General features: G+C 46.1%; 1 protein-coding gene across 1 annotated transcript in view; it reads left to right on the top strand.

The window, feature by feature from the left end:
* Window positions 1-1,710: 1,710 nt before the first annotated feature.
* PKD1L3 (polycystin 1 like 3, transient receptor potential channel interacting) overlaps window positions 1,711-22,811 on the top strand; it is a gene marked incomplete at its 5' end in the record, with an annotated part of 60,384 nt that continues 39,283 nt past the window's right edge. Inside the window, 13 exons of the mRNA XM_080937139.1 lie at window positions 1,711-2,023; window positions 3,933-4,043; window positions 7,991-8,092; window positions 9,702-9,946; window positions 10,777-11,772; window positions 11,896-12,129; window positions 12,379-12,546; window positions 15,110-15,241; window positions 18,157-18,273; window positions 20,051-20,140; window positions 21,239-21,366; window positions 21,456-21,582; window positions 22,594-22,722. Coding sequence (XP_080793265.1) covers window positions 1,711-2,023; window positions 3,933-4,043; window positions 7,991-8,092; window positions 9,702-9,946; window positions 10,777-11,772; window positions 11,896-12,129; window positions 12,379-12,546; window positions 15,110-15,241; window positions 18,157-18,273; window positions 20,051-20,140; window positions 21,239-21,366; window positions 21,456-21,582; window positions 22,594-22,722 — 2,892 coding nt within the window. The remainder of the gene's footprint in view (window positions 2,024-3,932; window positions 4,044-7,990; window positions 8,093-9,701; window positions 9,947-10,776; window positions 11,773-11,895; window positions 12,130-12,378; window positions 12,547-15,109; window positions 15,242-18,156; window positions 18,274-20,050; window positions 20,141-21,238; window positions 21,367-21,455; window positions 21,583-22,593; window positions 22,723-22,811) is intronic.

The raw sequence follows: 22,811 nt of genomic DNA on the forward strand, positions 1-22,811 counted from the left end.
TGGTCAAGTTCTGTCTGGTCATCTGTCATCTGTTGACAGGCGCCTGAGCCGCTGCTGGAGCTTGGCTGTGGTTAATGGTACTGAGATCAAAATGGGGGCACAGGCTGTCTTCATCCCCTCTGGGTGTGCACCTAGGATTCGTATGGCTAGCAGTTCCTTGTGGTTTGTTTTTTTAGGAACCTCCCTATTGTTTGCCACAGGATACACATGTTTACATCCCCCCAACAATGTACAAGGGTAACTTTCCCCGATTTTGATGAGGGCCATTCTGAGCGACATGAAATGAAATCCCAATGTAGCTTCGGGTTGTGTTTTCCTGGTGGCTAAGGATGAAGGGTTAATGGCCTATAAGCCCCAGCTGGACTGAGAGGCTCTGGGCAGGTGACACCTGTGGAAGCTCCTGATTAGGAGAGTCACGCAAACACTCTGGAAGTTGCCACTTCCTGACTACATGAGAAATGACCTGCAGATAGACTGGGTTCTTCTATCCCCAGGGTCCTATGAAACCCCAAGACCCCGAGTCCACAGGTACATGGTTCCTATTCCTGTGGAGAGACCATCACCCTTTATTGTGCTGAGAAAAGAGGAAAGTGCTCCCATGGAAAGCTAGGTTAGTCTTTTATTTCCGAGGCAACTCATTCAATCCCTAACAAGGGTTGTTTAGTATTACCACCCCTCCCCCACATTTACTGTATTACCACCCCTCCCCCACATTTACCTGCCATCAGCTGTCTGAGAAGAGTCAGCTCAGGTCATTTGCCATTTATTGATTGCATTACTTATTCTCCTGATAACTTTTTTGACATTCCTTGTAAATCCTTGTATATTTGCCAGAATACTGGGCTGACAAAGGTAACATTTATTTGAAAAACTCAATCATAGAGGGCTGGAGTGATGGCTCAGTAGTTAATAGCACTTGTTCTTGCAGAGGACCCAGGTTCAATTTCCAGCACCCACATGCTGGATCAAGTCTTCTAGCCTTGAAGGTGTCGCATGCGTTACACATACAGACATACAGACAAAACACCCATATACATAAAATAAAAATAAATATTTTATCTTTTAAGTCAATGACAGGACTAATCGAGAATAGTTTTCTTATCTGGGCATAGTGATGTATGCTTTTAATACCAACACTCAGGAGGCTGAGGCAAGTGGATCTCTGAGTTCAAGTCCGGCTTGGTCTGCATAGTAAGTTCCAGGACATATAGGGAGACTCTGTCTTGAAAACAGCAGCAGCAACAACAACGGAATAGTTGTTTTTCATAAAGAAGTATCAGTTTTTCTGGACACATGCCTCAGTGCTAGATGCTTGTATGACATGCATGAGGTATGGTGTTGGAGCCCTGTGCTGCAAAAACCAAGCTCACCAAGTCTAGTAACACGGGCTTAGATATCCACCAACCTCTTCCTGCTTGCAGGTAGACTTGGCTCCATAATGGATCTTTATTTGCTAAAGATAGACCTGGCTGTGTAGACACAGATGGAGACACTGGTGCCCCAGCTGTAAAGTCCCATTTGCTATTTATGTGCAACCGGTAAGAACTCCATCTGGGCTCTCTAAACAAAACCAAACCTTTAATCTCCTTGGCAGGTTGTTCCCAACCTACAAAAGAACAATATGAACGGTTCTGACAAACTCACTGGGTCCTATTTAAAAGCCCAGGCAGCTGCAAAGCCTCTGTACATCTTGCTCGGTGCAGAGATAAAATGCTCGTGCAGGGACAGAGACGATCCTGGCCTTGGCTCTACTTTAGAACCGGTGTCATTCTGGGCTTTGTTCTGGGATGTGAACCAAGCATCCCTGAGCAACATGGGAAAAAGAGCTGCTACCAGCTTAACAGACTTTACTGCAACTTCCACGAAGCAGAGATGTACTGCCATAACCAAAGAGGACGCCTAGCTGTCACTTGGAACCCAAAGCTCCAGGATTTCCTACAGAACTCCCCACAAAAAGAAACCGTGTGGTGGGTCGGGGAAAACCTAAAGCCACCTAGAAAGCATCCATGGATAACCCAGACAGGTAGGGCTCTGGTGCTGAGTGTTGAGGGGAAAAGCTTCCTTGTGCCTTGTTTTAGGGTGAAAGAAAGTTATCTTTGGTCTTTCTGCTTTTATTTTATTTTGCAAGTTACATTCTAAGGGTTTTTTTTGTTTGTTTGTTTGTTTTGGGGGGGGGTTCCTTTTGTTTTTTGTTTTTTAAACCTTTTTGAGATTTATTTATTTCATGTTTGAGTGCTTTATCTGCACGTACACCTGCTTGCCAGAAGAGGGCATCAGATCCATTACAGATGGTTGTGAGCCACCATGTGGTTGCTGATAATTAAACTCGGGACCCCTTGAAGAGCAGCCAGTGTTCTTAACTGAGCCATCTCCAGCTCCCTTTTAGCTTTTATAATCAGAAAAGGTGTTGTTTGACCATCCTCCCCCCCACCCTGCCTCTGCAGGCTTTTCACTTTTGTGCCTCTGCCAACATTTGTCTCCATAGCAACAGCAATGTACTTCAAACCCCCCCCCCCCAGACAGGGTTTCTCTGAGTAACCTTGGCTGTCCTGGAGCATGCTCTGTAGACCACATTCCAGGCCTTGAACTCACAGAGATCCACCTGCCTGTGCTGGGGTTAAAGGGGATTGACGGAGGCAAAATCTGGGCTTTTTGCCAGATCCTATCTAAAACTTAGCTCCTTGGTCTTCATGTATGTTACTTTGCTTTATTTGATTTGGGGTATTTGGGATTTTTGTGTTGTACTGTATGTGAGACTGTAGGACCCCCTTCCGGGACCCCCCCACTCGAGTCTCGGGACACGGGGTTACCCAATGAAACGCGAGAGACCTTCTTGCTGCAAAAGCACGAGGTAGTTTAATGACAGAGCTCCGGACTGATACGTACCTCACGCAGGAGACAGAGGTAACGACCCCGAGACTCGAAAGCCAGGGGTTTTTATAGAGAGAGGGTCGGGGGCTGGGAAGTACATGGTTCACCCACAGCGTGACTAGGCTTCAGCAGAACAGTACGTGCAGTCAGGAAGTCAGGAGACTGGTGGAGCGGATGCTTATCTAAGTCAGGAAAACCCGTGGTTAACATATAACTTTTAAATAGACTCAGGAGGGGCTCATTTGACCAACGACTCAGTTGTAAAAGACAGTCTGGACAAGCTTTTTGCCCCAACTTACATGAGTTTTCAGACCTTGAATTTAATTTCCTTTCAAGACAAGTTTTCTTTTTAGTGCAAGGTATTCAGCCCAGACAGGCCTCCAACCCTCAATCCCCCTGTCTCGGTCTCTTGAATGTTCCAGGTATACAAAGAACTGATGTTATACAAGATTCTTAAAAGAGAAAAATCTTTTATGGTGACTTTGTTATCTTTGCCTCCAGATTTCCTAAAACAGAAGCTAGGAGAGAAATTACCTATTTATTATCTTTCCTACAAAGTTGAGTATCATAATCTTGCAGTTTTAGCAAAAAAAAAAAAAAAAAAAAATCCAAGAAATTATTATACCATCATTTCCCCATTAATGTCTAGGTAATTAATTCTAAGATCTATGACTAAAAATATCTAAATATTGAAGAGTGATCCATAATACACAGGGGAAAGTCATAACTTTGGGGCTTTTTTAAAAGTACATATTGTGCATCAGTGCCACAGTGTGTGTGTGGAGGCCAGGTATCAAACTCAGGTGTTTCTCACCATCCACCATGTTTGGGGCAAAGTCTCTTTTGTTGTCTGCCACGGTCCCAGGTCCCAGGTCTCTAGGATTCTCTTTCCTCCATCTCCCATCCCTCCTAAGAGCACTGGGATTACAAACATGGGCTCCCATGCCTGACCCTACATGGGCTCTGGGGACTTGAACTCTGGTCCTCACACTTGCCCACTGAGCCATCTCCCCTGATTGACTCTGAAGAATGAGACTTAACTGAGTCTGGTGCCCCTTCAGGAGCTGCTGCCAAAAAGCCTGATGACTGTGCTTCTGTGGTCACTCACTCTGGTGCTTTCTTCCCAAGATGGGACCAGTGCTTAAAGAAGCATCATTTCATTTGCCAGGCTGGTGAGTAACCAAACTACATCAATTTTAGTTTCTTGTTAAGATTTATTTTATGTATATGAGTACACTGTAGCTGTATCCAGACACACCAGAAGAGGCATCAGATCCCATTACAAATGGTTGTGAGCCACCATGTGGTTGCTGGGAATTGAACTCAGAACCTTTGGAAGAGCAGTCAGTGCTCTTAACCACTCAGCCATCCTCAGCCCTGATTTTAGTTTCAAAACGGATTTTACATTAGGAATGCACTTAAGAGGGTTTATTTTGAAAAGTCTGTAACTGACCATAGGGCAAATATAAGAATTTCTATTTTTAGTTATCTTTTTTAACTTGTTCTATGTGTCTGTGGGAATGAAAGGGGGGGGGGGGTTTAACACATGTGCTACAGGACACATATGGAGGTAAGAAGTCAACTTCTGGGAGTCGGTTCTCTCCTACCATGTAGGTTCTGGGGTTTAAACTCAGGTCAGCAGGCTTAATGGTAGGTGTCTTTTGCCTCCGAGTCATCTCTCCAGCCTGCGGCTTCTAGTTTCATGACACTGGATATCACAAGGAACTGCTCCTTGGAGTGAGCGATGTCTTTAATCCACCATGCTAGCCACTAGATGAACTCTCACAGTCGACTTGGTTGAAGTGCAGGAGAAACTGAGCTCGTGGCTTTTGTTCTGGGAATGCTCACCTTTAGTCTGATCAGCACTGGGCTGTGGAGACAAAACAGGAAAGAAATGAGAATGTGGCACAGGAAAATGAGAAGACCAAGGGCCATGAGCTCTAAGAAGTGTGCTTCCCTGCATCTGGAAGATCAGAATGGTGTGTGCGTGTGTGTGTGTGTGTGTGTGTGTGTGTGTGTGTGTGTGTGTGTGTGTGTGTGTGTTGGCATAACTGTCATTTCTATATATGCGCACAGGAATACATGAGTTCTCTATGGTTACCATAGAGACCAGAGGCATTGGATTCCCACTGGGGCTGGAGTTATAGGCAGATGAGAGCTCTTGACATGAGTGCTGGGACTCAAACCCACTAAGCTAACTCCACATACCTGACATTTTTAACCGCCCCTGGCAGCAGCATCTGCCTTCATAAAACCTTAAGCCTTGACCCAGTGGATTCTTGCAGTCCTTCCAATATGGCAGACAATCCAGACTTTTAATCCCACTTTTTTTTTTTTTTTTAACAGAGTCTCACTGTATGGCTCTGGCTGTTATGGAACTAGCTCTTTAGAACAGGCTGGTCTCAAACTCAAAAAGATCTTCCCATCTCTACCCTAGGAGTGTTGGGATTAAAGGTGTGTGCCAACAAGCCCAGCCACTTTAGTATTCTTTTCAAACTCACTAATGTGTTCTTATTAACATAAGAATTGGCATGGCTAACAAAAACAGAATTCATTGCACTATTGCTCTGTCCCAGATAGAAAGACCACTGTCTTAGTTAGGGCTTTCATCGTCATGAAGAGACATCAGGACCAAGGCAACTTTTACAAAGGACACCACTTCACTGGGGCTGGCTTACAGGTTCAGAGATTCAGTCCGTTGTAGGAAGCATGGCAGCATCTGGGCAGATATGGCGCTGGCACACCAAGCATTTTACATAGTGTTCCAAAGGCAACCAGGAAGAGACTGGCTTCCACATGCAGCCAGGAGGATGCTCCCTCTTCTGCACTGGACAGAGCTTGAGCATAGGAGCCCTCAAGGCCCACCTACACAGTGACACACTTCCTTCAACAAGGACACACCTATTCCAACAAGGCCACACCTCATAATGGTGCTACTTGCCATGGGCCAAGCGTATTCAAACCACCACAGCCACCTTCCTCAACTGAGAGTACCAAATGCATTTGTCTCAGTGTAGTAAAGCCAGGCTTAAGCCTCCAGTCTTCGCTCTTCCCAGTGCCGCTGATGTTCACGGAGGCCAACGCAGTAAGGCTGAAACCCTCCCAAGTCAGCAGCCCTTGTTCCCCCACACACAAGCCACCTCTCTAATGTTCCCCAGTGGTATTACCATTGTGAGTCATCCCTGGTCATTACAGAAGACTGTTTCTCACAGCCCATTCCATGTGGCAAAAGCAAATCTTTTTTAGAGACAGGGTTTCTCTGTATAGCTATGGCTGCCCTGAAACTTGCTCTATAGACCAGGCTGGCCTCGAACTCAGAGGTCCATCTGCCTCTGCCTCCCCAGTGCTGAGGCATGCACTATTGCCCAGCAAAAAAAAGCAATACTTAGTTAATGTAGCCTACTGGTGATATGGGCATGAGTTTTGAGGAAGTGTAGCATGTTTGGACACTCTCAAAATTCTTGGCTTTGGACTCTATAAATACAGTCCTCCCGTCCCAGCGCTGTCCTCAAGGGTCACCTTGAACTTTTGTGCTGGTGTATCAAGTGCATCACTCCAAAATTCAGCTTCTGCTGATGGAGAGTCTAGCAAGTTGAAGGCTACCATGTCCCCTCCCTAGTGACTACTATTTGGTGATATGTCTCATCCTGTCTTTATGTGAGGCTACAAATGTTCACTCTGCCCTCACTCTGAGGATGTATCCCTCACCAGACACCGATTTTAGACTTCTCCAGCTCCTGAACTGAGAAGATTTCATTTCTGTGGTTTCTTTCTCCTTTTGTTTCTCTCTTCCCTTCTCCTTTTCCCCTGCCTTTTTTCCTTCTTCCTGTACTTTAATACAATCCAGAGTCTTGTTCACACTAATCAAGCACCCAACACCAAGCCGCACCTCCTAAACTTCTGCCCTTTATAAATCACTGAGTCTGTGATATTCTATCAGCACAAAACAAACTAAAAAGACAATAAGACACCTGGATTGAGAACTTTACAAAGCAATCCCCCAAGACCAAAATGAAGCCTTGAACTGTGTAATAATTTTCTTAAAACAATTTTGCTCAAGATTAGAAAAGAATCAGAATTGTGGTTCTAAAGGCAAGGAAAAAGCTGCTGACTTCTTGTTCTTGCTGTTTTGGTTGTCATGGTGACAGGTGTCTAGAGCAGAAACTGAGAAATCACATCTGGTGCACAAGGCAGAGAAACAGAAGGGGGGGGTGGGAAGAGCGCTAACTGGAAATGGTGTGGGTTTTTGAACCTTCAACACCCCCAGTGAAACACTTCCTCCAGCAAGACCATGCCTTCCAATCCTTCTCAAATAGTTCAAACAACTGGGAACCAAGAACTCAAATATATGAGCCTCTGGGGGCCAGTCACATTCAAACACAAACACACACACACACACACACACACACACACACACACTGTAAAATAAAGTAAAAGACGCATTGTTGTCTGCAGTAAGGAAGATATAAAAGGCTCCTGGTTGGTGGAGGCTGAGTAAGGAGGTGAAAAAGAGTCACACAAGTATGGTAGCAGCTGGAGTAGACACACTGCTGACCGCCGGGCAGTACGGATGCAGGTCGAGGAAGACTGCAGTCCTGATTTTAAGTTGAGATGTAGCCATGACTGTCTCTAGTGTCATTTGGTTTGCGTGTGTGATGAACCTGTATGTACGTGCGTATGTATGTAGGAAATGAAGCATTTCAGAATGTCAGTGTTGGGCTAAGAGTATGACTCAGCAGCGAAGTGTCTGGTGCCCGAACCACCACAAAAGCCATTCCTGCAGTTTCTGGTGGTTCTACCACAACAGTTACAAAACCACAAAGGAAGATGCTTTGTTCAGCATGTCCTCTCACACAAGTAGTTTATTCCTCTGTTGCTCACATGTTGGCCTAATTAGACCCAAATTTAAGTATACAGTAAGATGTGGCTATGGGGGGCTACTTCAGAATCTCCATGCTGTTATTCAAAGGAAATAATAGATAATCTTTGTGTTTTTCTGATGGTTTGTGTGTGTGTGTGTGTGTGTGTGTGTGTGTGTGTGTGTGTGTGTGATGACTGTTTGTGAGCTTACAGCCAAAACTGTAATCAACCAATAAACCTTTGTGTTGGCTCCACACAGCTGCCTTTCCCCCTCAAGGTGCAAGCATTTGGAGAAATGAGCTTGGTCCTTGGATATCCAGGAACAAAAGAGGAGATGAGACAGAGAGATTCATGATCCCAGGTAATGTGTTCCTTCTCTAAGTGTGTGATCCTGTCATCCCTGGAGGTTCCTGGAGCTGAGGTAAATCCAAATGAGTTATTGTATCCAGAGCCAAGGCAGCACCTACTTGTGTCTGAATATCTGATACCAATACAAAAGTATGGAGTACCTTTTCTTTGTGGTACTGGCTATCAAACCTGGGGCTCTGTGTACACCAGGCAAGTGCTCTATAGCAGAGACACACAACCCCAACCTTTGTGCCCCCCCCCAGCTCTCTCATTTAAAAACAAATGCTAATTGGGGAACATGCATTTGCCTGAAAACACTTTAGTCTATGTCTTATTTAGGGTTTTATTGCTGTGAAGAGACACCATGACTAAGACAACTCTTATAACAGAAAACGTTTCATTGAGGCTGGCTTAGAGTTTCAGAGGTTCAGTCCATCATCAACATGGCAGGCAGCATGGCAGCATGTATGCTAGAGGAGCTGAGAGTTCTTGACCCAAAGGCAGCCAGGAGGAGACTGTGTTCTAACACTGAGTGTGGTTTGAACATAAGAGAGCTCAAAGCCCACCTCCACAGTGACACACTTCCTCCAACAAGGCCACACCTCCTAATAGTGCCATTCCCTGCGGGCCAAGCTTTCAAATACATAAAACTATGAGGACATAGCTATTCAAACCACCACAATCTATATCCATGTTGGATGATTTGAGAGAGCACCAGACAGAGGGTAAAACTGAGACAAATTTACAGTGGATCTAGCGATTTTTCTTGAGGTCAGAGATGACCTCACTGAGAGAAAGAATCTTGCTCATGAAAACACACACACACACACACACACACACACACACACACACACACGCACGCACTAAAAAGGACAAGTGGGATGGCTCAGGTGGTAAAGGCACAGGCTGTGCCAGCTTGGTAACTCAGGTTCAATTTCTAGAACCGGTGAGAGGGTGAATACAGAGAGCCAGCTCCATGCACGGCACAGAGCCTCCTACACTAGTAATAAACTGAAGAACTGAGAACTTCTTAATCTGGTCAACATACCTCTTTACCCTCACACCCACAATCTTATTAGTATAATCTGTGTGTTATTATTCAACTAATACTTTTTCCCCTGGCAGTACTGGAGGTTGAATCTAGGGTCTCACAGATGGAAACCCGGCCTTCTAAAGCAGCAATTTTTTTCATGACTTTTAAAATTATTTATTTATTTATTACATATAAGTACACTGTAGCTGTTTTCAGACACACCAGAAGAGGGCACCAGATCTCATTACAGATGGTTATAGCCTCCATGTGGTTGCTAGAAATTGAACTCAGGACCTCTGGAAGAGCAGCCAGTGCTCTTAAGCACTGAGCCATCTCTCCAGCCCTTCACAACTTTTAAAGAACAATGCTTTTATTAATTCCTTGGGAATTTTGTGCAGTGTACTTTTTGATCAGCTTCGTTTTTCCAAATGATTTCAAATTAATCGCATACAGCTTTGCTTTCTTATTTCTCTAGATGTTCTCCCATTAGCCATATGTCTCCAACCTGCACCTCCTGAGCTTGTAAGTACTATGGTCACAACACAGGTGTGAAGTATTCAGCTCTCTCCTGTCTGATGGGTCCTGCCAGGATTTCATGGTCTCTTAGAGTGTGCCAGCCACGGCAGAGCGGCACTAGTGGGTAACCTGAGGAAGATCCCAGCCACCGGTCTCTGGGCTCTCATGCAGATGCGATGGCGACCTCCCTGCTGCTGTCTTGTTTTCCCCTCTGATTCATTCAGAGAACTCGTGGCCACCTTTAGAAACAGGAGCAATACGATAAGCTCTGGAAATCAACTATCAGGGCAGCTGCCTTCCCCTCAAAGAGTCCGCATGGTAACCCGTTAGGACCCACCTAAATCACTGTTTCAACAACAATCTCATGTTGTCTGGAGAAGTGTTTCCAGCAATATATAAAAAGACGAAGAGGAAGTGAAGTCCCTTCTCAGCATTTGCTGAGATGACAACCATAAAAATGCTGCCAGAAGGAGGGCAGCAACCCCGGAACTGCCACATCTGCCCCCTCAGCGCTCTGGTTCTTCGCCCCTTCCTGTCCTGTCTGACCTCTGCTCTGGAGTCAGAGGACTCTGACCGCTGGCACTGGGCATGCTCCTCACCCCACTGCTCAATCCACCCCATCCCCCACCACCTTTCATTTCTGGCCTCCTCCTCAAATACACCCAGCAAGCTTTGGCCCCTCAGATGTCCTCAGACATGTTGGGAGAGCCCACTTTTTTTTTTTTTTTGCCGTACTTGTTCTCACATTTGAGGGCCGGTCTGAAGCACAGCCTTCCTCCCCCCCAACCTGCTTGCCTAAGTGTTCCCTTCACAGAATGTATTCAGTACCTGATATAATGTGCATATTAATCTCCACTCCCATGGAGGCCCTAGGAGGCCGGACACTAGACTCATTTTGCTCAATACTCCCAATTCTCCAGAACACAGCCTAGCACATAGATGCTTAATAGGCTATTAAATCGTGGGCAATATAAACTCTTTGTCCTCAGTGTGTGAAATCATGTTCTCTTAGAGGTGTCTGACAGCAGTATGCAGGCTGTGTCCTAAAGAATATGGAGTCCCAAAGGGAAGACAGAATACTGCCCCAATGCTATTACACTTGATAAAATAAGACTCAATCTCTTCCTTTTCATGTCTTTATCTTTCAGTCTAAGACACTGTGCTTTCCCATTGACACAGTGTCTTCAGAACTTCCAAAAGCCACACAGAAGATGACAGTCTCATCCTCAAACAGAAGCTCACATGTGACATCAGTAATTAATGCATCCAACAGCAGTCTACCACAGGTGACATCAGTAATTAATGCATCCAGCAGCAGTCTACCACAGGTGACATCAGACACACCTGCATCCAGCAACACACCACAGGTGACATCAGCAATGAATGCATCCAACAGCAGTCTACCACAGGTGACATCAGACACACCTGCATCCAGCAGCCCACCACAGGTGACATCAGCAATGAATGCATCCAGCAGCAGTCTACCACAGGTGACATCAGACACACCTGCCTCCAGCAGCAGTCTGCCACAGGTGACATCAGACACACCTGCATCCAGCAGCAGTCTACCACAGGTGACATCAGACACACCTGCATCCAGCAGCAGTCTGCCACAGGTGACATCAGACACACCTGCATCCAGCAGCAGTCTACCACAGGTGACATCAGACACACCTGCATCCAGCAGCAGTCTGCCACAGGTGACATCAGACACACCTGCATCCAGCAGCAGTCTACCACAGGTGACATCAGCAATGAATGCATCCAGCAAACCACCACAGGTGACATCAGTAATGAATGCATCAAGCAGCTCACCACAGGTGACATCAGTAATGAATGCATCCAGCAGCAGTCTACCACAGGTGACATCAGACACACCTGCATCTAGCAAACCACCACAGGTGACATCAGACACACCTGCATCCAGCAAACCACCACAGGTGACATCAGACACACCTGCATCCAGCAAACCACCACAGGTGACATCAGACACACCTGCATCCAGCAACACACCACAGGTGACATCAGCAATGAATGCATCCAGCAGCAGTCTACCACAGGTGACATCAGACACACCTGCATCCAGCAGCAGTCTACCACAGGTGACATCAGACACACCTGCATCCAGCAGCAGTCTACCACAGGTGACATCAGACACACCTGCATCCAATGGCAGTCTACCACAGGTGACATCAGACACACCTGCATTCAGCAGCCCACCACAGGTGACATCAGTAATGAATGCATCCAGCAGCAGTCTACCACAGGTGACATCAGACACACCTGCATCTAGCAAACCACCACAGGTGACATCAGATACGCCTGCATCCAGCAAACCACCACAGGTGACATCAGACACACCTGCATCCAGCAAACCACCACAGGTGACATCAGACACACCTGCATCCAGCAAACCACCACAGGTGACATCAGACACACCTGCATCCAGCAAACCACCACAGGTGACATCAGACACACCTGCATCCAGCAACACACCACAGGTGACATCAGCAATGAATGCATCCAGCAGCAGTCTACCACAGGTGACATCAGACACACCTGCATCCAGCAGCAGTCTACCACAGGTGACATCAGACACACCTGCATCCAGCAGCAGTCTACCACAGGTGACATCAGACACACCTGCATCCAATGGCAGTCTACCACAGGTGACATCAGACACACCTGCATCCAGCAGCCCACCACAGGTGACATCAGACATACCTGCATCCAATAGCAGTCTACCACAGGTGACATCAGACACACCTGCATACAGCAGCCCACTGTTCCCTATGATAACAGAGGTCACCAGGCCTGAATCCACCGTATCTGCTGGAAGATCTTTGGCAAACATCACTTCAACCCCAGGAGTCACCTCCACCCATCCACAGATGTCATTTCAGAGTTCAACCAACCAGGTAAGTCTGGAAAACAGGACAACTGGGTAGCCTCATAACACTGAAAAGCACTGAGGTCTGGGGATGTAACTGAGTGGTAAAACACTGGCCTAACATGTCCATGACCCCAGCTTCAGTCATCAGTTGTTGAAAAACATAGTCATGAAAAAGAACATGTATGTCCTTCTATCAGGACATCCCAGGGTTATGATTTTAAAAAGAAGATGGTCACCGTGTTACCTCCCAGGAGGGCTATACACTAAAAGCAAAATAAACTGAGCCAAGACAATCGCTCCCAGTAGGTTGAATACCCATTGCAGTACTTGATGGCTCATTTTGATTTAGGACTCATCTATTCACCACTGGGTGGTGAAGGACCTCTGCTAGCCTGCCCCACTGTACCAGAGATGCCAGAGAAAAGATAAAGCCACTGAGGCAAGGTGACTGGCAAGAATTCCATCCCCCACGCCTACTGTTAGAAGTCCAAACCCTATTCATATGCAGCCTGGCACTTGTCCATTAAAACATCCCACTTGCTCCGCTTCCCATGGCGATGGAAGTTAGCGATTCACACCTGTCCCAGCATCGTCTTCCACCAGGGAGGGACCAGCCCACAGTAGCTTAAACTAGGAATGGAATTTGACTCACTTCCTCAAATAAAAAGAAGCCAGAAATGTAGACTGAATATCCAGAAGTGTTTATAGATAAATTGCTAGAGCTGTTTAAAGAATTCAGTGACAGTTGTCCAACTCAAGATAGGCATCAAAATTAAGTGTGAAATGATGAGAAAATTAGACACAGGCAAGTGATGTAGCAGACACCTTTATCCCAGTTCTCAGAAGGCTGAGGCAGGAGGATTGTAATTTTAAGGCCAGCCTGAGCTACATAAATATTAAGATATGGCATGACGTGGCCCAGGTTATGCTCTGGATTCTAAAATACCAGATGAGGTATGTGTCTCCACAGCTGCCTATAGTTAGGTTAGCATCCAAAAGCCCAGCTTCCAGTGGGTCATGGAGTGGCAGCTACATCTCACGCCCATATCATCATTTTATTTGCACTTCAGTTAGTCAAAGCCACAATTCAGTGGTTCTCAGTCTAGGGTCCGTCTATAAGTGACCTCTCCCAGGAAGTCAGGAATAACCTATTGAACCGTGTGACCTATAAGGATGGTGTGCTGAGGTGGTCTAGCTTATGACCACTTGACACAAGCTAGAGTCATCTGAAAGGAGAGAACCTCAGTTGAAGACATGCCTCCATGAGATCCAGCTGTAAGGCATTTTTTTAATTAGTGATTGAGGGGGGAGGGCCCAGCCCATTGTGGGTGGTGTGACCACTGGACTGTGTGGTCTTGGGTTGCATAAGAAAGCAGGATGAGCAAGCTATGCTGAGCAAGCCAGTAGGCAGCACCATTTCATGGCTTCTGCATCAGCTCCTGCCTCCAGGTTCCTGACCTGCTTGAATTCCCATCCCAGCCGCCTACAGTGATGGGCTGAGATGTGGAAGTGTTGGTCTTTCCACTTCAAATTGCTTTCAGTCACGGTTCATCACTGCAGCAATAGAATTCCTCACTAAGACAGACAGGATCACGACCCACCGACTACACTCTGTGTCTAACACAGCATCCACAGAGCACAGCAGGGATGTGGTGAATGTCTCTTGGAGACACCTGAGACATGCAGCTCTACTCCAGAATTCAAGAGAGTAGGTGGGTTTACACGGAGGTCAGTAAAGGCTAGACTTCAAGTATTGAAGCCTCGTGAGCTTTGGCCTTACTTCTTTTGTCTGAGAACTGTTTGTCACCTCACCTCCTGCTACAGTTGTTTTTCCCTTTTGAACATGAACTCCTTCCCCCATTGTTGAGTCTTGAACTCAGAACCCAGTATTTCTAGGTAAGCTCTCTGTGAACTCATTTCCTATCATCTTACCAGCAACCTCATCTGTCTTTATCCTATTCGTCCCATAAAATCTTTACCCATCTTCTCTCGTGTATGAAGGAAGTGAAAACCAATTCCACCCACTAGCAGGGATTCTCCCTAAGTAGCAGCTCTTTTGGAGCCTGTAGTTTATGAACCTTAGAATATTATCCTTAGCCAGTGTTCATTAACATGGTATACCAAACTCCAAATGCATGGAAATAATTCTGTATAAATAATTTTGATAAAACATTATCTTTTAAGGTTTTTTTCTGTTTGTGTGTCTGGGAGTGTGGGTGTGCACATGCCAAGCCACTCATGTGAAGGTCAGAGAACAACTCTTAGAAATCAGTTCTGGGGGCTGGAGAGATGGCTCAGTGGTTAAGAGCACTGAGTACTTTTCCAGAGGTCCTGAGTTCAAATCCCAGCAACCATATGGTGGCTCACAACCATCTGCAATAAGATCTGATGCCCTCTTCTGGTGTCTGAAGACAGCTACAGTGTAATAAATAGATAAATCTTTAAAAAAAGAAAAGAAAAGAAAAAAATCAGTTCTGCCCTTCCATCCTGTGGGTTCCAGGATCCAGCTAGGGTCCTTCAGTCTTAGCAGTAAGTGCCTTTACCTACAGAGCCTTGTCTCCAGCCTGACCATCTTTTCTTCCCAGCAGGTCATAAATGAGACAGCAGGAAAGCTGATCCCAGCAATCCCTGCTTTTCACACTCACAGTGAATTCCAGAAAGCTTGCACCATCCTCCAGAGACTGAGAGACTTCCTGCCAAGGTCTCCCACGTCAGCTCAGGTAAGCAGGGACAGGGAGGTGATACAGCAGCAGGGAGGGGAGGGACAACATGGGGGTTGTGCCCCCTGCAGAACTGGGCATCATGAAAGTACCCGATGAAAATCCAGCTGAGTAATTTTAAGTCTGAAACAAGTGTTTTGGTGGACAGTGGTATTCTCAGAGTCACCGTTTGTGATGCACACCTTGCCGTAGACACAGTGGGATGGTCTTGGAACAGGCCTCGAAATCAGAACGCTTCTGACCTTCCGGTTTTCGGCATCCATGCTTGATGGTATCACTTCCTCATAACCGGACAGGCTGCTTCTTGTGTATAACAAGGTGGCAGCATAAGAAATTCTATGCTCTTTTTTCTGTTCACCACAATAAGCATGTCTCCAGGGTTTTGCTGCTTTGGTTGGTTTGCTTTGGGTTGGCTGGTGTGTCAGCGGGGCAGAGGGTGTTGTTTATTTTTACCTTTTCTATTCTGAGACAGGAGCTCATGGATTCCAGGCTTGTCTCTAGGCTGTTATGTAGCCTAGAACAACCTTAAACTCTTGACCCTCCTGCCTCCATCACCCTGTTTCAAAATAACAGACTTGCACTAACACACCCAGCACACCCATTCAGGCCCTGGGCTTCATGCAGGCTAAAAAGCACTTCCAAGACAGCTGTCTGGTTTCTCAATTACAGAAATAGTAAGTTCTTAGGAAGTAACTCAAGGCAGAGAAAATACTATCATGAGGAAACACCCCCCGCCCACACTCACCTCTTTGTCTTTGCAAATCTCTTCAGCCGGATCTGATTGTTGCTCGCATTGCCCATCCCTGGCTGTGCATAACCACATGCTCCCCAAGTCACACGCTTTTTAAAAGATGAATTTAAAGTGTACAGATATCTTTAGACCTTTGGAGTTTTGTTGTTGTTGTTTTCTTTGGTTTTGCTTTGTTGCTTTGTTTTGTTTTGTTTTTCACTTTTTCCAAGACAAGGTTTCTCGGTGTTGCCCTGGCTGTCCTGGAACTCATTCTGTAGACCTGACTGGCCTCAAGATCAGAGATCCACCCATCTTCGCCTCCCAAGTGCTGGGATTAAAGGCTTTGAGCCGCCACTGCTCAGAGATTTTGATTCCTTTTAATTTAACACATTGCCAGAGGTTTCTCTCCACATTTGTCTGCATAGATTAACTGACCAGGGCTCATCTGAATTTTTTTGTTCATTCATGGGAACAGCCTACCTATGTGCATCCTTTTAAGTACATTGAGTACTTACTCAAATAACTCTGCACAAATAACAAATACACACAGCACCATGTAGCAGTGAAGATGCACTTTTAGGGCCAAACAAGATAGTGTTTTCATTTCCACTGTGGCCCCACACTCTCGTTTGTTTGTTTTTTTTTTTTTTTTTTTTTTTTTTTTTTTTTTTTTTTTTTTTGTTTGTTTGGTTTTTTTTGTTTTTTTTTTTTTGTTTTGTTTTGTTTTGTTTTGTTTTGCCAGTTTTAAAAGCAAGAAAGGGAAGAGAGGTAAGGTGACTTAGTTAGGGTGTCTATTGCTATGATCAAACACCATAACCAAAAACAACTTGAGGAGCAAAGTCTTATTTGGCTTATGGGTTACGCTCTATCATTGGGAGAGGCCACGGCAGGAACCTGGAGGAGAAACAGAAGCAGAGGCCATGGAGGAGTGCTGCTTACTGTCTTACTCTCCACAGCTTGCTTGGCCAGCTTTATCAGACAACCCAGGACCACCTGCCCAAGGGTGGCACTGCCCACTATGTGCCAGACCCTCCCACACCAGTCATTAGTTAATGAAATGCCACATAGACTTGCCTGTAGACTGGTCTTTTTTTTTTTAAAGATTTATTTATGTATATGAGCACACTGTAGCTGTCTTCAGACACATCAGAATAAGGCATCAGATCCCATTACAGATGGTTGTGAGCCACCATGTGGTTGCTGAGAATTAAACTCAGGGCCTCTGGAAGGCAGTCAGTGCTCCTAGCCGCTGAGCCATCTCTCCAGCTCCGAGCCCCTAAGTCATTAGTGGTCCAGCTTCCTTAGAAATCAATACATTGCCTCTTTACCTGCTGGTTGACTGATTGGTTGTCAACTTGATACAACTAGAGGTATTAAGAATAGGGGCTCTGTTTTCTGGGTATCTTGAAGGTTTTGATGCCACTAACCAGGCCTTCAAAATGAGCCCACCCACCTGCTCAGCATCTGACCTGGTACTGCTCTTCTCCCAAGTATCTCTCTTTTAGGTTTGTTCTCTTAAATAACTCATCTACTTAGCAGTAGACATTCAACACAATCCTCCCCCACAGATGGTACACATCATATATTTTCCTTGCCTGTCAAATGAAATGGTGATGTTGCCTTTTATAAAATACAGTTGAACTGTATGACAGCTATTGAACAGTGGGGCTGGGGAAATGACTCAGTTGGCCAAGTGCCTATACACAAGCTTGAGATCCTATGCACACATGTACAGCACTCGTATAAAGGCCAGGCATGGTCCTGCCTGGCTAGAAACCTATAGCTGGAGAGGTGGAGACAGGTGGAGCCTTAGAGTTTGCTGGTCAGCCAGTCTAGCCAGTTGAACTCCAGGTTGAGAGGCCCTGTCCCCCCGCCTCTCCCCCCAAAAAAACATGGTGAAGAGCAACTGATAAAGACTTGTGACATCAGTCTGGCCTCTAGATACACATACACACCCACATAAATACATGCATACATACATACATGGAAGGAGGGAAGGAAGGAAGAAGGGATGGAGGGAAGGAGGGAGGGGTAAGAAGGAAATACTGCACTGCTTATAAGAAGGCACAAATAAATCTGAAAGAGTCGCAAGCAGCTACATGCGTCCCCTTTCTGACATCCCCAGGTCAGTGTGGCCAGTTTACTCATTAACCTGAGTGAACAGTTGCTGATGCTCCCATTTCAGAAGAACAACAGTTGGAACATCCAAACACCTGCAGTCAGCTGCTCCTTCCAGCCTCTTGGAAGTCTAGTAACAATCAATCAAAACAGTCATCAGATGGTTCATCAAGGCACTGAGCAGGTGGGTGTGCGCTGTGCAGGTGGCCAGCTCCGCCAGGAACTTTCTCTTTAATATTCAGTCGTATGGCCTCTCTCCCCAGGCATCAAAAGAGAATTCTGCTGGAGAAACTGCAGAGTCTCTGGTCTCTTTCTCCAGCCCACCAGTGGGCACAGACTGCTATGCACTCAGTTCTCTTCATAATCAGCTGGAACTGACTTAGCGAAGCATGCCATAAACCTCAGCGAGAGAGTCAACACCCTTAGGAAAACGCAAAGATGCTGGATATAGTGGTACACACCAGTACTAGAGAGACTGAGACAGGAGGAGAGCAACCTTAGGGCCAGTCTGGGCATTGTTGGCAGGAAAGAGCATGGGAAAGAAGGAAGAAGGGAAAAAAGAAGGTAATACCAATTCACACCAAAAAAAAAAAAAAAAAAAGATGGGCAAGCCAGGTATAGTCACACATGTCTGTGATGACAACACTCCAGAGACAGAGAGAGGCAGAGAGACAGACAGAGAGGCAGAGAGACAGACAGAGAGACAGACAGAGAGGCAGAGAGACAGACGGCAGAGAGACAGACAGAGAGGCAGAGAGACAGACAGAGAAACAGAGAGAGTGGCAGAGAGACAGACAGAGAGGCAGAGAGACAGAGAGACAGACAGAGAGGCAGAGAGACAGACAGAGAAACAGAGAGAGTGGCAGAGAGACAGAGAGAGAGACAGAGAGGCAGAGAGAGAGGCAGAGAGACAGACAGAGAGGCAGAGAGACAGACAGAGAAACAGAGAGAGTGGCAGAGAGACAGACAGAGAGGCAGAGAGACAGACAGAGAGGCAGAGAGACAGGCAGAGAAGCAGAGAGAGAGGCAGAGAGACAGAGAGAGAGGCAGAGAGACAGAGAGAGAGGCAGAGAGAGGGGCAAAAAGGGGCAGAGAGAGACAGAGAGAGAGACAGAGAGAAGCAGAGAGGCAGAGGGGCAGAGAGAGACAGAGAGAGTGGCAGAGAGAGAGGCAGAGAGAGAGAGGCAGAGAGAGGGGCAGAGAGAGAGGCAGAGAGGCAGAGGCAGGTGGACCGGAGTTCAATGTTATCCTCGGGAACACACTGAACTTGAGGCCAACCAAGCTGTGAGACTCTTTTAAGTAAACATGAGGGAGGGAAGTAGAGGGGGAGATGGGGAAGGAAGGGAGGGGAAGCAATAATAGTATTAGAAAGAAGGCTGAGAAAAAATCGGTATCCATTGTAAATTATGTTGTGAAATTGCGCAGCAGTCCCACAAATGTTAGAAATAGACTGGCAACTCTGTCTCCTAGCAACTCTGCTCATTGGTATTAGACACGGGAGAGAACCTAGGCAGCAAGTCCACACACAGACGTTCAAATGCAGATTTCTCGGATAGAAAAAGAGCCCAAGGTGGAAAACAATCCAGCATGATCTGGAGGATGGATAAACAGCCAGCTCACACAAAGACATGGACACACAATCCAGCATGGCAGCCCTCAGGAACGTCATGTCACAAGAAAGGCCATCCACTGTAGTTCACCTTGTGGGATATCCAGAAGTATCACACCTGTGGAAGCCAGACTAGACCAGTTTATTTTAGGGGATTGAATTTAAAGGCTAGACTATGGTATGGGTTTCCTGTATAGATGTAAAAGGTATATTGTCTGAGTGGGCAGGTCTTACCACATTTGGAAGTTTCATCTCAATAGAGCTGTTTTCAGATACTGATCCTGGTCCTGAGGCTGTAGCTCAGCTGGTGAAGCAGTTGCCTATGCTGCAAGACACTTCTGTTTATCCACAGCACCCCACAGATGAGGCGTACACTGCACTTGGGATCAGCGCAGAGGGATCGGCAATTCCAAGTGATGTTCGGCTACAGAGTGAGTTTGAGGTCAGCCTGGGATACTGGAGACCTTGTTCTCCCACTCCCAAAGAAGCAGCTAACACGAGAGAATTCGGGAAAACTCATCTAGGGTGTGAACAAAAGCTCCTCACACTAAACGGTCCATGAGGCTGATAAACTGATCAGGACGTCAGTGGTTGCGGAGAGTTCGGAATAGTACAAGTTCAGAGACAAATTGCCATGGGCCGTCATCAGCCTCTAAATAGCCACTTGTTGTCTGTATGTGACCTAGCATCTAGGCGACCATTGGGTAAATCCTTTGAAATGTCCCCAAAAGACACCCAGCTCCCACTAACCAAAAAGCTGACAATGCTATCAGATAGCATCTGAGACCCATAGAATAGAGTTCCCCCAGTTTCTTTAACCCACCCTACCCAGTGTTCCCACCAATGTGTCTGAAAACCGCCTCTTTTAAGACATTATTTGTTCTATCAGTGTTGAGAACCTAGAAAAATACTCTTACTGTGCTGGAACATGGAATCTGGATAACCCGAGTCTTTGTCCTGGGCCCTGGTCACTCATATTTAGCTCCTGTGGACATTGGTGCTGGGGCCACCATAGTGTGGCTGGATCAGGGGCTGGCATTGACACGGTGTTTGGTAGCTTGATTATCGGGTATGCCAGGAACCCATCTCTCAAGCAGCAGCTCTTCTCCTTTGCCATTCTGGGTTTTGCCTTACTGAGGTCATGGTTCTGTCTGACTGTTGCCTTCCTTGTCCTCTTTGCCACACTAGGCTCTATGGGGTCACCCAGCCGTGCCTGCTGCTTTGACTCCATGCCAGTCCTGATGCTGGAGTGTACTGAACTCTACCATCAAACAACTAAGTTTCTCTAAACCAAAAGGGAAAGAAGAAAAAAAAAAAAGAGTGGTCTCTTTCATCAATATGAGGAGGAAGTTTTTCTTGGCTGCCCTCCTTAGTTCATGCAAAGATGTTAGATTCCGAATACTTCTGTTAATTTCAAAGTTCACTCCGGTTGTGTCCCCTTTCTTCACACCACTATCAAAATCCCTGTCTAGCTTGTAACCCCATCAGATGCATGTCACTCACAGTCCACAGATCACAAGGAACCTCCTTCCAAATGCAGGTTGAAGACATGCTGGAAACATCGCTGATGGCCCTGGGGGAGATCCACAAAGCGTTCTGCCAACAGAGTCTGTGTCCTCAGTCTGCAGTGACCCTGGCCTCTCCCACAGCCACTCTGGTGTTGAGCAGGTTGACGGGCTAGAGGACTGGGGACATTTCGTTTTGACTTTGACTTTTAGAGGGCATGCAGAAAGTGATGTGCATTTAAATCCTTTCAGCCAAAATGTGTCGACATTGCCTCTGAGCACCTACACTCTGGGTGAGCCTGCACCCCTGCAGTTAGGCTTCCCATCAGCAGAAGCGCTGAAGGAGCTCTTGAATAAGCACCCGGGGGTAAACCTTCAAGTGAGTATGAGTTGGACAGAGATAGGAACGCAGTGGAGTGGTGTGCAATGCCGTGTGAGGATGCAGGGGAGAGAATGAGTGGCAGCTGAGCACGTTGAGGAAAGACCATGGGCACTAATTTATTTTTCACACTGAGAGGAGAAAGACCTCTTTAAATAATCTAACAGGGGACGGGGAGGTGGCTCAGTGGGTAAGAACACATGCTCTGTCAATAAGAGGACCTGAGTTTGAATCTCCAGCAGCCTTGTAAGTGTGGGCATGACTGTGTGTGCCTATAACCTTTGTGGTGCAGACACAGGCAGATTAGAGTTCATCAGCCAGCCAGTCTAGCCCAAATTACAAGCTTCCATTTCAGTGAGGATCCCAGACAGAAAGCAATAGAGGAAGATACCTAGTGTTCTGCTTGCTCTGACCTCCACATGCCTAATCATTGGCACAAACATCTGCACCTACGTACACAAATGCACATAATACACGCACACACTCACACACACAATCTAGTGTATATCGAGGTTTGATGGCAAATGTCTATTGTCCTAGCACTCAAGAGGCAACAGCAGGACAATTGCTGTGGACTCAGATATATTGCAATACTTTGCTATTTTGCAAGTCTCAAAAAAATCCAGTAGGGAGCTTGGGAGCATTCAACAGATATGTGGCTTTAACTACATTTCTGTGATGTGATTTGAATTAATCTCAACCTCTCTAGTGACAACGTTGGGTTTATCTGAATCATAACTAATTCAGTGTTAAAAAATACACAGTGTTATACTGTCGAATATTTATTCCCTAGAGTAAGAGAGAAAAGGTGTGAAAATGGTTCCGAAGACTCCAAACAGTCACAACTTTCATTGTTTCTCATCAGTGGTAAAACGGTTAACATCCCTTCGCCTAACACACTGTTGGGGAACCCCAGCATTTGATTTATAACTGTACTTTGTAATCCGTCGGGGACTCCTTTATGAATAATTTGGCTGGCAGTTGGAGAGACTGGAATTTGCTTCCTTGCAGGTAACAGGTCTGGCTTTCAACCCTTTTGAAACTTCGGATGGCAGGAACATTGTTGGAAGCATTGGAAATGTGATGCTGAGCTCTGATTATCAGTCCATCAGAGTCCACGATTTAATAGAAGATATTGAGGTACAAGTATCTCCATGGAAACAGGACATTCTGGGATAGAGGCTGGAAAGATACAACAACTTGGCATTTTCAATACATGAAGGCGCTAA

The sequence above is a fragment of the Micromys minutus genome, assembly GCF_963924665.1.
Source record: "Micromys minutus genome assembly, chromosome: 24".
NCBI classification, from domain to species: Eukaryota; Metazoa; Chordata; class Mammalia; order Rodentia; family Muridae; genus Micromys; species Micromys minutus.